Genomic DNA, 14,005 nt, shown 5'->3' on the forward strand with positions numbered 1-14,005 from the left:
ACATGACCACAAGAGGCAGAAAGTGAATGAGGCCCTCAATTTCACTAACACCCCCTCTTACACAAACACAGACACCTAATCCCTCTTGTAGGTTTCACGTGCAGTGAAATGAGTTTTAAGCCTGGTTAAAGGAAAAAACAAAAAAAAACTTCTTTTGAACACAGACTTATACACATAAGACTTACCCTGTACTAAAACACGATTGGAGTGTACCTGCTGTCAACTAACCAACACCAAAAACGGAACCATTTGGATCAGAAATCACTTGGATCACTTTATTTCTTTTTCAAAATATTACCTTTGAACGGCAAGTATTATCAGAGTATGATTTACTTTTAAACTACTGTAACTGAAGTTTTAATTGCCTAATTTTCCTATGTGAGAACTTCTTTGTAGAAGATAGAAGGTCCAGTGCAAACGATTTATAAAAGTCAATGAGAAAATGCACTGAACATACAACAGTGACAGACTAAACTGTTCAAAAATACGGGGTAACTCCTGAAAAAGACGTACTTCTGGGCTAAAGGGCCCTCGCTGCTCACACAAACCTACAGCTGACACTATTCAATGTACTGTGCCTTAGCATTACTAAAGTAAACTGGTGTATTTGCGCAATTAATCTGCAGTTGTATACACAAGAAAGGTTTTAACAATACAATTTAAAAGGTAACAGTACAGGATCAGGGAATGACGAAAAAATGTCCGCTGGAGAAGAAAAGATTTCCATGAATCTTTGGAGATGCAGAAAAGTGCAGAAAGTGCTGGTCTGCACTGACGCGTCTCAGGGGCAACGGACCTGGCTGTCAGACCTGGTCATGTGGGCAGGGGTCACATGATCGCCCCCCCCCCCCAAAGTCCATGTGTGGCCCTAAGCAGACACAGGCAGTCCTGGGGATCCCTGTGACGGCCAATGGCAGTCCATCAGTGCGTCGTACAGCTCTTCACTCTCCTCCATGAACTGCTGGTTGGCCTCCACCACATCTATTTCAACATTGGGATCTGGAAATCAGGGGCAAAAGTCACAATCCACAAGGGGACGGATTTGTGCTCCATTATGCTTGCCTGACAGAAATATGCAAACTGGTTAAACTCCAGGAAATCTGAAGATGAGGCCATTGGGACTCACTCACCTTCCAGCCCATCGTCTTCAATCTCGTCATATGACTGAAACATACAAGATTAAACTTAATTCCTTTCGGATACAAAACCGGACAGAGGCAAACTTCTGCTGGATAATAATTTACCAACTTACCTGTGAGGAATAGTCGTACTGGTTGTAGTTGTAGCCATAGTTTGGTGAATTCTGGTCATAGCCCCAGTTTGAGTAGTAGTTGGGATATTGCTGGTAATACTGGTTATGGCTGTAAGGGTAGGGCTGGGAATACCTGTTGTCCGGGTAACCGCCTCTGTTTTGGGACATAAAAAAACTGACACATTCAATAATGGTCAATACCCACCCAGTGGGTAAACTACAGATTCACGTTACATTTTACAGGACATTTACTGATCCTAAATGCCCTGTAAACGATGCTGAAGAGGTGGAGTGAAGAGTGGTTTTCCTGGACCCAAATTCCCTCCAGGCATCATTAAACAGGCAGAAGCTGCTACATATGATTGGGGGAGACCATGAAGAACACAGACAGTCTGCCTTCTTCCCTGGGGGGGAAGGGAGGACATCAGCACGCTCCCCCACCTGCTGTCTCCTTGACGGCCGTACGTAGCTCTGTTTAGCTTGAACCTTTTCGGCTGTGATGAAGAGGAAAGAGAACCAGTTGAGTCCAAAGGAAAAATGACTACATTGGCTAGCATGTCATGAGCGTCTCCTCCAGCAGAACATGCAGTACCGGTGTGGCCCCTGGAAGGGGCTTCCCATTGATCTTACGAAGACACCGTTCTGCTGTCGCTTCGTCTGCCAGCTCCACGAAGCAGTAACCTGCAGCACCCCTAGAGGGAGCAGGAGAGCATCATGGATACAAGGTCAGATCAAACACGGGTCACACAGCAGGTTTGGGAGTGGGTGAGAACAGGGGGGTGTTCTCGACACGTCGCTTAACACATCCAAGGTCAGAGGACTCATTTTGGGGGTTTTAATATAATACGCTTATCTGACAATTTTTCTTCAAAGCCACAATATAATTGGATTAGAAAAGCTGAATTAAATCATCTGAAATAACTGTGCCTTCCACTGGTCACTGACTAGACTACATACTGTATATCGACACTTGAATCCATGATCAGCAAGTCTGAGATTGGCTGTCTAAAATAGCGAAAGCGAGGGAGCTTTTGCTGGAGGGATACGAGGAATTTAAGGAAATTATACACACCAACGGTAACAGAGTAAGAGTGGTCAAAACAAGAGGGGGTTAGCAAAAACTGGCGAACAAGTGTGCAATTGTCCTTTTTAAATGTTTACTATCACAACCTTTGCATTTCCACTGCATGTATGAATATGAATTATTTTGTCCATCATATTCAGTACCAGCACACCTAGGAACAGGTTACAGTAAAATACAAAAATATTATTCAAACTGCTATGTATTACAGAACTTCTAACCCAAATATGAACAGTATTAACTAGAGTGCAAATAATTAGATTTCCTTTTCAAGCAAACAGGAAGAAAGCTGAACCTAAGGCTGGGGGCCACCTGTGCCTGACTTCACCCCAGCCTAAAAGGTGGCTATCCAGAAAAATGCCCATCGCCTCATTTTAGGGGCGTAGAAGCAGGGAGCTCAGCCTCAGGCCCAGCGGCAGGGTGCCACAGTGGTCAGTTCATTTCAGGTAAAGGGAGGTCATTGCACATATTCATGCTGTATGTTACCACAGGCTCTTTGTGGGGTGGGGGGGTGGGGGGGGGGGTAGCTGCAGGTATGTCCTCACACTGCTACCAGTGTGGGAGCAAAGAGATGGGGAGTCACGTGACCTCGTCCCTCTTGAGCTTAACTCTGGAAAAGCAGTTTGTCCACATACATCAACAGATCTTATTCATCATGCAATATAGGCTCAATTTGAAACACTTTTCTTATTAGCTAAATACTATATACAGAAATGTAAATCCAATGGTGTGAAACATTTTTTGCCTTCTTTATGTATCCCTGGTATGCATTTGTTTGTTTGTATTTGTACTGTACGGCAATGATGAGGTACATTAAACCGAATCCCGATCCGAACCTATGGAGTCCGGAAGCAGAGAAATCCCCTGTCTTACCACGTCCCCCGGTTGCGGATGATCCGCACGCCCACCACCAGCTCCCCCATGGTGGCGAAGGCCCGGGAGATGAACTTCTCATCCATGTAGGGCTCCAGCTGCGAAAAGATGGAGATCAGTCTGAAAGCGTAGTGACACCCTGCGCGGCCATTTAACCCTAAGCCCGCTGTCTCTACGGCACAAAGGTGCCGGAATATCAGTTGGGACTCCCAGCATCTTGGTAAATTACAGCGACCTGCAGGTTACTGCCCGATCTGCCGCCCCAAGCAGCTCCTCGTTACATCTATGTCTCACAATCCCGCAGCGTACAGAACAGGCCGAGCTGCTCTCACCGCACAGGTACCGCGCTGCCTTCGGAGCTAAGCCGGCTCGCCTCGGGCTATTTACTCTACAGAAACCTCAGTCCTATTACACGCACGGCCTTTCAATGAACTAAGCATTATAAAGCAACACGAAACCCAAACAATTACGGCGAAAAAAGGCCGAGGCTAAACTCATTTATTCATGTTTAGATATTTAGCCTGTTAGCACACGCGTAAACACGACGGCTATTGAAGTTAGCTCACATTGCCCATCCACAGACAGCTCATTCTGCTCGACACAAGCCGCCCACTTGTAACGACGCAGATTAATAAAATTATTAACTTCACAGTGTTATTAATCCGAAGCAGCGTTACACTCCTGCACCACGCCGACCGGATCTTCTCTTTTCCTGCCCGTCGGTTTCGTTTCACAACAGCGACACCTTATGGTTTGGAGGTCCAGTGAATTCATATTAATAATGATACTTCATTTGTCGTTTTACCAGTGCAGGTACGTTGGAGTTCTTTGGTTTCCGTGTATCTCATCGTGCTGTTCTATGAGACACACTACAAACATATGAGAGTGAAGCATGGAGTCAGACAGCATAACCGCCATCATTCTGGCACCAATTGATGGGATTTAAACCGGTGACCTACTGGACATAGACAGGCTAGCTCTGTCCCATTTCTCCCTCTTGGTCCACACTTACTCACTACCACATTTGGCATGCACTTTAATGAGGTCAGTGCAAGTTTTTACGGGTATCCCGTTCCTCCAGTAAGCCCAGTGCAGTGGGTTTGAAGAACACTTTATTCACGTTTTGGCAAATACCAGATGTAAGCAGTCTTTGTCTAAGTATACAGATCACAGTGCACCACATCAGTGACGGCTAATGTTTACATCAAACACGATTATGTGTGCTGGCTTATAAAAGTTTCAATGTAAGTATACAAAGTACGACAAATGTTTACGTAGCCTACGCATTAGTGTTGTTTTCGTCAACGAAATTTTTGACTAAATATCTTCGTTAACGAACCTTTTTGACGTGACGGAGACGAGACGCAACGTAAATGCTGGTCATGTGACGATAACTATAACGAAATATATCGTGTAATATTGTTGACGAATGAAAACGAGACTAAATTTGGTTCACAACATAAAAATATACTAAAATGTCTCTTCATTTTCGTTGACGAAATTTAATTGCGTTATTATTATTATGCAGTATTTCTGTTTCCTTTTCCGCTCCAATTTAAAAGAGGGACAAATAATCTGCATGCCAACAAATGTCATCCTAAACCGAAGCCATATCTTAAATAAATATGAGCAACGGGAACACTATCACTCAGAACAGAAAATACAGTGGTATCTCAGTTCTATAACCAACCAGTTCGATATTTTGGTGTAATTTTTTTGGGCCGGGAACCAATTAATTGGTTTTCCATTATTTCTTATGGGGAAAATTCGATCAGAACTCGAACTTTTTAGGATTCGGTCTGGAGTTCTGAACGGATTAATTTCGAGTTCTGATGTACCAATGTAATTATCTAATTATGAATTATCTAAACACCCACTATAGAAGCCGCTTTCCTGATAAGTTTGTTTACTTGCATATTAGACATCACATGACATTAGGGCTGAGGAGGTGGGTTGAGGCAGGTGGGGCTCTGCCGTCTGCCAGAGGTGGGGTGCCCGTGCCTCAACTGCTCGCCCGTTTGCACTTTAGTCATATACACAGTCCATATTACATTAGGGCCTTGGGGTGCGGGGAGGAGGATGGGGGACTCATACCCGAACTGCACCCACTAATTTTAATTCACTTTACAGTTTACAGTGATGTGGAGGGCTGGGGGAGAGAGTGTGGCTGGGGGAGGGACAGAGGAATGTGGAGGGCTGGGGGAGAAAGTGTGGCTGGGGGAGGGACAGTGATGTGGAGGGCTGGGGGAGGGACAGCGATGTGGAGGGCTGGGGGAGGGACAGAGGAATGTGGAGGGCAGGGGGAGAGAGTGTGGCTGGAGGCAGACCTTTCATTTTCTTCTGATGAAGCCATTATTTTGTTGATTCGGATGCATGTTTGGGGTCATTGTCGTGCTGAAAGGTGTAATTCATCTTCAGCTTTTGGACCAAAATTGATTGGTATTTGGAATTGTTCATAATTCCCTCCACATTGACTAATGCACACTTTTTATATTCACTATGTTGCACAAATGAAACGTAATACACAAGAATTGTGAATGATCTATAATTAGAACTCATTTTATGTTACATTTTCCCAGCAAATTATATTCTCTCCTTGTCTCTCTTTCTCTCTATCTATCTGGGACAGATGGCTTTATCTATCTAGCTCTCTGTCTGTGACATTCCGCCTGTCTCTCTATGACAGGTGTCTGCCTGTCTAGCTCTCTGTCTGTCTGTGACACTGTCTAGTTCTTTCTTTGTCTTTCTGTGACAGATGTCTATCTAGCTCTCTGTGTGACACTCTGCCCCTTTCTGTGACAGGTGTCTGTCTGCCTAGCTCTCTGTCTGTCTGTGACACTGTCTAGTTCTTTCTTTGTCTTTCTGTGACAGATGTCTATCTAGCTCTCTGTCTGTGACACTCTGCCCCTTTCTGTGACAGGTGTCTGCCTGTCTAGCTCTCTGTCTGTCTGTCTGTCTCTCTTGCTTTCTCTCAGCAAGCACCTGCAAGCCTCAGATATTCATATACTGCGTTTGCTATTTACATAATGAGTTACTCCCAATAATTAGTGATGCATGAATATAAGCAGTTCAGAGAGCCTACAAATAACTTGTCAGATTAGTAAATGCCATGCTTACTGCTGTGATAGTACAGTGAGCTTTTATATGTAACATGTTACTGTGTCAGCAACAGAACAGCATGTCAGATAAAGCACCTTAATGAAGATGGTGTGAATTACTTAAAGTTATAGTAGATATCACTCTTATCTCTCAAATTGACGGATGGCTTTCAGATTTTTCCCTCATTGTTAAAAATATTAATTTGACGCGACCTCAGCCTGGAGCAGAGCCACTGCCCCTGCAGTTTGAGATTGCAGTGCTCAGGCAGAGCCACTGCCCCTGCAGTTTGAGATTGCAGTGCTCAGGCAGAGCCACTGCCCCTGCAGTTTGAGATTGCAGTGCTCAGGCTCCTAAATGGCTCCCATGAAGTTTGTTCTGCGCATGTCCAGCTGGAGTAAGGCCCCAGTATAGTCCAAGCTGCAGGAGGGATCATGTCTCCCGGCATCTTAGGAATGCCGAGGGATGCTGAAATGAGATGTAACGAGAGGTCAGGTTTGACTTTCTTACCTCACTGCCACTTCAACCTAACCCAGAAAAAGCAGTAAGACAATATTTTCACTTATTCAAAATAACTTCACAGAAAATTTAATTGATTGAATGATCCAGGCCCACCTGTGACCCTGACAGGACAGTTAGATTAATTAAAATATACAGGTTTAAGAGGGGGGGGGGCATGGTGGTGCAGTGGTTGGCGCTGTCGTCTCACACCTCTGTGACCCAGGTTCAAGTCTCCTCCAGGGTTCCATGTGTGTGGAGTTCGCATGCTCTCCCCAAGCGGTCATGAAGTTTTACTTCCAGCTTCCTCCCACAGTTACCAGAGTTACCAGTTACCGGATTGCCTGTAGGTATGCATGGAAACTCACTTCCTAAGAATTCTGGCTGTAGAAAAATATAGTTCATATAAAAAGTTTGTTATTCATTAACTACCATAGGTGTGTGTGACTGGTGTGAGAGTGTGCATGCCACCCTGCAACGGGTTGGTGCCCCATCCTGGGTTGTTCATAGCATCTGGGATGCACTCCATTATCCCCTGAACAGTATAAGCAGTTTCAAAAAAAAGGATGGATGGAATTTTAAGTGTGGAGGTTACTGGTTTGGAAACAGGACAGAAACACCCAAATGTGGCCCACAATTACTGCACAAACCCCAGACAGTGATCAATAGGAATGTCTACTTTATTGCAAATGTATAAATGCAACATAGGTAATAGGAGAACATGGTCAGTTCACAGAAGTCCAACTGTCAGAAAATGTTATACAACACTGCCCTCCAGTGTTCAGACACTGGCACTGCATTGTGGTACAGCACACTGGCACTAGTTAGAGCCTTCGACAGTTCAACTAATTTCTGTCAAGTCCACTGTCTGCCTGTCATCTTGTGCTGATGTTATGTGTCACTAGGGACCGACTCCTGTTCATGCTGTAAACAAGGATGAGATTTCTTTAAAAAAAAATACCATATGCCTTTTAAAACATGACGATACTCATGGTCTTTTCATCTCTAAAATCAATATTTAAAAATATAATTGATAAAAACAAAAAATATACACACTGTACAATACAAGAAAGCTAATAAATGTATATTAAAAATCCATCATACTGATGAAGGGGGGTGGAAAAGGAAAACCATCATTAGATATTCCCCACACGAAGAGAACAGGGAGGTCCAGAACAAAACCCAAATCCAGATTCTGACATTCCAGTCTAAAGGCTGTAGAACAAGTGACACGTATCCTCAGGCAACTTACCCAAGACTGAATATTAACCTCAATGACAAAAGAATCAGAGAGATTTCATTTGGCACATAATTACTGTGAACCGAAACATATCCCCGAAGTTATACACGACGTGATACTAGCTAGGCTATGCAAATCACTTAGCCAGTGATATGTAACTTGGGATGGATGGGTAGGAAAGAGGGTCATTTTTTTAAACTGTACAATGAAAGGCCTCATTTTGGTTTTACACATCTGCATTATTGCTTTCTTCTTTGTCCTGAAAGCCATACAAAATGGGGTTTAGTGCCATGTAGGAAACATTAGAAAAAGATCAAAAATCTGTTGTTTAATCTGATTGTAATAAATTACATTTTAAACGTATGGTTTTTAAATACAATTCATCTAGATTAGACTCACTTCTTAAAAAATCTGCCTGTAGAAAACAGTTCACATAAAAAGTCTGTTATTCATTAACTACATGTCACCATGCTACCCACAAAAGTCTTACAAAAGAATTTCCACCCCCCACCCCCCCCAGTGTCTCCTGTTTAAGGGACAGTAATGGGTGATCCACCAGTGTCCATGATGTGTAAATGCAAAAACCCAGACTGTTGGAGACTATTCAGAACCAGGGGTATTGAGCTTCTCCGCTTCAGCCATTTGGTTCTGGGGTTGGGTGGGCTGGGCCTTTGAGCGACATGGCAAACCCTTGGTCTTCCACAAAACCACGGCATCCAGCAGAAACAGGAGAGAGGCAATGAATCCAAAAGCCTTCAAATGAAAGAGTGAGAGAGTGAGAGAATGAGTGAGAGAGTTCATAATATGCAAATTAGGCACCAATAAGAGTTACATCATGTATTCAGGCTCTTAACTTACAAATATTTCTACCAATCAATCAATGTCATTCAACGTGTGGATTAGGACCAATATTCAAAAGAGCAAACAGAAAATAGTGTTTCAAGGCCACCTGCTTACTGTTCATGTTCACTCACTTAGTGAATTTCTTTAGTACTATACTTCATGTTAAATTAGTCAGAACAGGATATGAAAGAAGCTACTTTTCATTTTTAAAAAGGCTTCATCAACCTATCATTATGAATTACTGATCAGTGAAAGGGTCACTCTTTAGACCACAGGACATACCACTGAGGTGCTCTCCACTGCACGCCCACCATTGTCCTTGGCGAAGGCTGCAGAGGCGATGAGGAAGAGGACGCCGATGACCACAGTGTAAGAGAAGTCCTGTGGGAGAGGCCACCCGTCAGGGATAGGCTGAAGCATGTCACATGACCTGGGTGTCACCAATGTCGCATTTCAGCACACTCACCAACATGGACCAACAGGAGATCCCGACCCTGTGGTGGAGCGGCGTGGACAGCAAGATGACAAGCAGGCCGGTGAAGAGGAACGCCGTGCAGCTCACAAACTCAAAGAAGTAGAGTGGCGAGCAGGACTTACAGTGCAAGACCACCTCCTCCAGGATGAAGGCCACTAGGGAGAAGAGCTGACAGAGACAAAGGGCCCATCAGGAGAGGTCTCCTCTGGTTGGCTAGCAGCCTGATGGCCTAAGCATGTCAGGTTACGGTCCCTGTTACGGTCCCTGTTACGGTCCCTGTTACTGTCCCTGTTACTGTCTCTTTCACATCCTTGTGCTGCTACAGAAGCTTAGCAGTTCAATTAACACACCAAGAGCAAATCGCTTGATTATGGCAATGAAAGTAAAACACGAGAAACGGACAGCGTGCAAACCTAGAGAAATATTACATGTACAGTCATAAGAACATAAGAAATTTACAAACGAGAGGAGGCCATTTGGCCCATCAAGCTCATTTGGGGAGAACTTAACTAATAGCTCAGAGTTGTTAAAATCTTATCTAGCTCTGATTTAAAGGAACCCATGGTTTTAGCTTCCGCTACACTAGCAGGAAGACTATTCCATACTCTAACTACACGCTGTGTAAAGAAGTGCTTCCTCAAATTTGTTTTAAAATGTTCTCCCGCTAATTTCCACTTATGGCCACGAGTTCTAGTATTTAGACTAATATTGAAATAGTCATTTGGCTGAACAGCATCCAGACCCGTTAGAATCTTATAGACCTGAATCATATCCCCCCTTAGTCTCCTTTGCTCAAGGCTAAACAGATTCAGTTCCGAAAACCTCTCCTCATAAGACATTCCTCTAAGACCAGGAATCATTCTCGTAGCTCTTCGTTGCACCTTTTCTTAAACAGCAATGTCCTTCTTGAAAACTGGCTGTCATGCTTCAGTCTCATGCTCACAGGGTGCAAACACACACCAGGAGGCACAAACCTCAGGCAGGCTGCACACAGACCTGACCAAAGTCTGTTCGTTCAAACACATGGATACAACAGAAAAGACAGTCTTTAAATCGAAGGGGAAAAAAAGCAATTCACTTGGAAAACTGCCAACACTAACAGTGAGCTGCCATACTCACGGCGATGCCCGACCACGTAATGTACCTGCTCTTTAATGCCAGCCCTAAGAGAGAGAGACCCAGGATCAGGAGGCTATTACCATATCTGCAAGACTGGGGACTTTCCAGCTGAATCTCACCTGGCTCCACCCCACACTGAGGGAAAATGCAAAGCCTGTATCCCGCAAGATTATCATATCCAGCAGGTTTTTCTTTTTGAGAGCAAAGTTGTGGCAAATGTTATTTGAACCTATCTGGAATATGTTAAATCTATTGAAAAACATCATTGATCCTTGTTATCCTTATCCTGTAATATGTGTTACCATTATTGTTTGAGACAACTGTGTAGCCAACTATGTTTATTACGACATTTGCTAAATGCTAAGGCTACTGTGTTTAGGCTAACGTGATATAACCATTGCTCAGAGTAACAGGCTTCTGCCCTAACTTCAGTCTATTATATAGTATTAACTTTTTAAATAAAGTCAGACTAACAGTCTGTCACCATGTCAGTGAATTTAGTGAGAGACTGACAAAGCACTGGAAAGGTGAGAGACTGACAAAGCACTGGAAGTTTGCTGCCAGGTGGCCAGTGATGGACCTGAGCTTGAGGTGCTGGTCCACAAAAGGTGAGTTCAAAGATTCCATAAGGCCAAAGCTACGGAACTGCAATGTTCAAGAGGACAGTGAAATTTGCAGTTAAAATAAATGTTATAACAAATTCTATGTCCTTTGGTTACATGAGAAGAAAAAAACAACAACAACCCCCCAGGAACTCAGACAGCATCTAAGCCCACTGAAGATCCTGCCTACTTTGAAAATACTGTCAAATCTCACTAATACTCATTCAATGGTGCTGCATGCATGTGTGAGGCTGCATCTGCCACAGCACCGAGAATAACACAAACTAACAACATTTATGATGAGGATATCAGACATCCAACTTCAATCGACTCAACACTGGGATGATGATTCGAACTATATGAAGTGTAGAGGGTGTGTGGACAAACATTAAAAACAGGATCTATAGCGCCTAAATTTGCTGGTATGTCATTTTCCTTCCACAGACTAAAACCAAATGCAATAGGGCCACTATTGTCAGCTGTGAAACAGGCACCTTTCTCACCAATTTGTACTGGAAGCCATAACTTGAGGCCCTGACACACCAGCACCTGGTTACTGAGAAGAAACCAAAAGTTTATCTGTGGGAAATCACAAGCTTTAGTGGACAAGCTCAGTGGTAAAGTGTTCACTTCAGTTCTTCAGTGCCACATGTTCACCAGCACCTAGAAAACCTGTTATGGTAACACCATCAATTTGTTTCAACACTTGGAGCACAATCATGTTACCGAATATGAACAGTGCATTTCAAGAAGAAAGAGAGTGACAAGCGGCCAGCAACAAGTACTTCAACAGCTGTAGATACTCCTACATAATATGAAAAGAATTCTCATTCACAAAAGATGCAAGCTATTTTCTAGTTTTGATTTGACATTATTTAAAATTGTTTTATTTACAAAAGATTCGAGTTATATTTTTACTTTTCACATAACAGGATTTAAAATGTGTTTTGTTTGTAAGAAACATAAGCAGACTTTTTTATTCCTACTTTTTCAGGGAACTTGCTTTTTACATTGAAACTAAAATGTTACCTTTTTCACAAGACATTGTCATTTCAAGTGATGTGTGCTTTGATTATTGAATATTTTGAACAAATAGCCAAAAATAGTTCATCTGTGTTTTTCCTTCAGTTATTTTAAAATCACAGATATGCACTCTCATTAGAAGAAATATACCAGTTTTAATAGTTGAATACATTTAAAATACAAACCTAATAAAATGTTCAGTTAATCATAATATTTGTGGTCACGTCGCCCAGCCCTGCTGGACGCTGAATCACAGCTGCCCACTGCTGTCACGCTGTCGTGCACCGTGTGCCGTGTTCTGTCAGTAAATGACGATTATTCACTTTCACTTCACTTTCAAAGAAAACCCCGATTCTGTCATACAACAGCAGAGGGTTTCGGATGCACGCTGGTGTGGATAGCAGCGTACACACAGTGCGACAGCCAGGAAAGACGGGGGCTTTCCCAGTGGGCTGTGTGTTAGCAGAAGTGCAGCAAAACAGAAAGGGCTGTACTTGGGGGGGGGGGGGGGGGGGGGGGGGGGACATACCTGAGTGCCACTCTAAGACACCATTTCTGGACAATGTTCAGATTAGCGCGTGTGTAGAAGGTGGTTCGTCTGTCCTCAGACAGCACTTCAGCACATATTCCACTGACTGAAGCATTCAGTTTTATCCATGTTGAGACACTCTGCGGTAAGGAGGTCATGCTGTTTCAGCATTATCGTTAAGGGTGGACACTTTGCAACATCTTCTCATTCCATAAACCACCTGACTTAATTCATAACCGATAGAGAAACACAAGTGTTCACGTTGGGACTCAGTCAAGGGGGACATCAAAGAGAGTGCAAACTGTGAATTCTTCAAGACTGATAAATAGCAATAAAGAGAAATATAAAACATTTGTGTCAAAAGCATATATAAAAGTGGATTACAATATTATCAAGTCACTTTGTTAATATATTTTACCCTTTATCCAGTTCAGAAAATTCAGAGTATTGCGTTAAATCTGTTTTACTGCTAGTGGACGAGAAATACTCACTGTCTGAAATGAGGTTTCGATACGACGTAATCTATGCAAACTTTGGCCGACACTCAGAAAGTGCGGATAAAGAGAATAAATCAAAGGGCATAACGAAAATAATTAAAATACGCATAAACATAAGGACCACGGGACAAAACACTGGCGTTTCTGGGAGTATAAAGGGGGGCACTCACCACGGCCGCCACCTTAATGCCAAAGCGCCATTTATCCAGATACTCCGAGGGCACGATGAACCACTTTCCGGCCTTGGGCTCCTGAATCGTCGTGGCGTTATAAACCGCATCCGCTGCTGCCATGGTTGAACTGGAGGGAAATGTTCAGCAATAATTAATACCTATGTTTAATAAAAAATAAACAAAAAAGGAGAGCACTTCGCAGCCAGGTGACCACGCCAGTAAAAGCCCAGAGGTGCGGAGCGCTGACGTCCCCGAAGTGAAAATGAAACTGACTGGAGGGACACCGAAAGAAACGTGCCGGAAGAAGTACTCACAAACTCACAAACACCCCCTATTTACTCACAAAAGTACAAAATTAGGCGCTGGAGTAAGGACACACCCTTACACTGTAGTAAAATAAGTACCAAAAAGAGTCCACAGGCCGTGAGATGCCCCGCCAAGCAGGTACAGGGGCAGGGGCGAGGCGGACACCAGCACACCCACCTTTTTTTGGGAAGACTGACCGCTCGACAGCGATTTGCTGTGCAGCTAAATATCCCAAGTGGCTGCGCCGCTGCCCGGCCTCGGTTTCCGCCGATGTCTGTGGCGTTTCAGCGCCGCACTTCCGCAAACAGGACGGCGGCCCTTCGGCGGAAATGATGCGCGTCCCGGGATTGTCACGCCGTCCTAACACATTCCGCGACAGGGCGACATCTGGCCGGGAC

The 14,005-nt window shown here is 43.7% G+C and overlaps 2 protein-coding genes across 3 annotated transcripts; both read right to left on the minus strand.

The window, feature by feature from the left end:
* Positions 1-254: 254 nt before the first annotated feature.
* LOC111851110 (tRNA selenocysteine 1-associated protein 1-like) lies at positions 255-3,940 on the minus strand. The gene is made up of 7 exons (XM_023825665.2): positions 3,773-3,940; positions 3,207-3,304; positions 1,845-1,944; positions 1,694-1,746; positions 1,253-1,406; positions 1,131-1,164; positions 255-999 (listed from the first exon to the last, which is right to left on the minus strand). The coding sequence occupies exons 1-7, from the start codon at positions 3,794-3,796 to the stop codon at positions 869-871; spliced, it is 594 nt and encodes a 197-aa protein (XP_023681433.1). The 5' UTR covers positions 3,797-3,940; the 3' UTR covers positions 255-868.
* Positions 3,941-7,462: 3,522 nt separating this feature from the next.
* LOC140577582 (CKLF-like MARVEL transmembrane domain-containing protein 6) lies at positions 7,463-13,982 on the minus strand. Of its 2 annotated transcripts, none has more exons than XM_072716965.1 (5): positions 13,785-13,982; positions 13,299-13,428; positions 9,350-9,526; positions 9,166-9,264; positions 7,463-8,793 (listed from the first exon to the last, which is right to left on the minus strand). In XM_072716965.1, exons 2-5 carry the CDS (start codon positions 13,419-13,421, stop codon positions 8,641-8,643), a joined length of 552 nt encoding a protein of 183 aa, XP_072573066.1. In that variant the 5' UTR covers positions 13,422-13,428; positions 13,785-13,982; the 3' UTR covers positions 7,463-8,640. The 2 variants fall into 2 exon arrangements, with proteins under 2 accessions (XP_072573066.1, XP_072573067.1); XM_072716966.1 differs by having other exon boundaries at positions 13,706-13,787.
* Positions 13,983-14,005: the final 23 nt, after the last annotated feature.

Source organism: Paramormyrops kingsleyae, chromosome 9 (genome assembly GCF_048594095.1).
Source record: "Paramormyrops kingsleyae isolate MSU_618 chromosome 9, PKINGS_0.4, whole genome shotgun sequence".
Taxonomy (NCBI): Eukaryota; Metazoa; Chordata; class Actinopteri; order Osteoglossiformes; family Mormyridae; genus Paramormyrops; species Paramormyrops kingsleyae.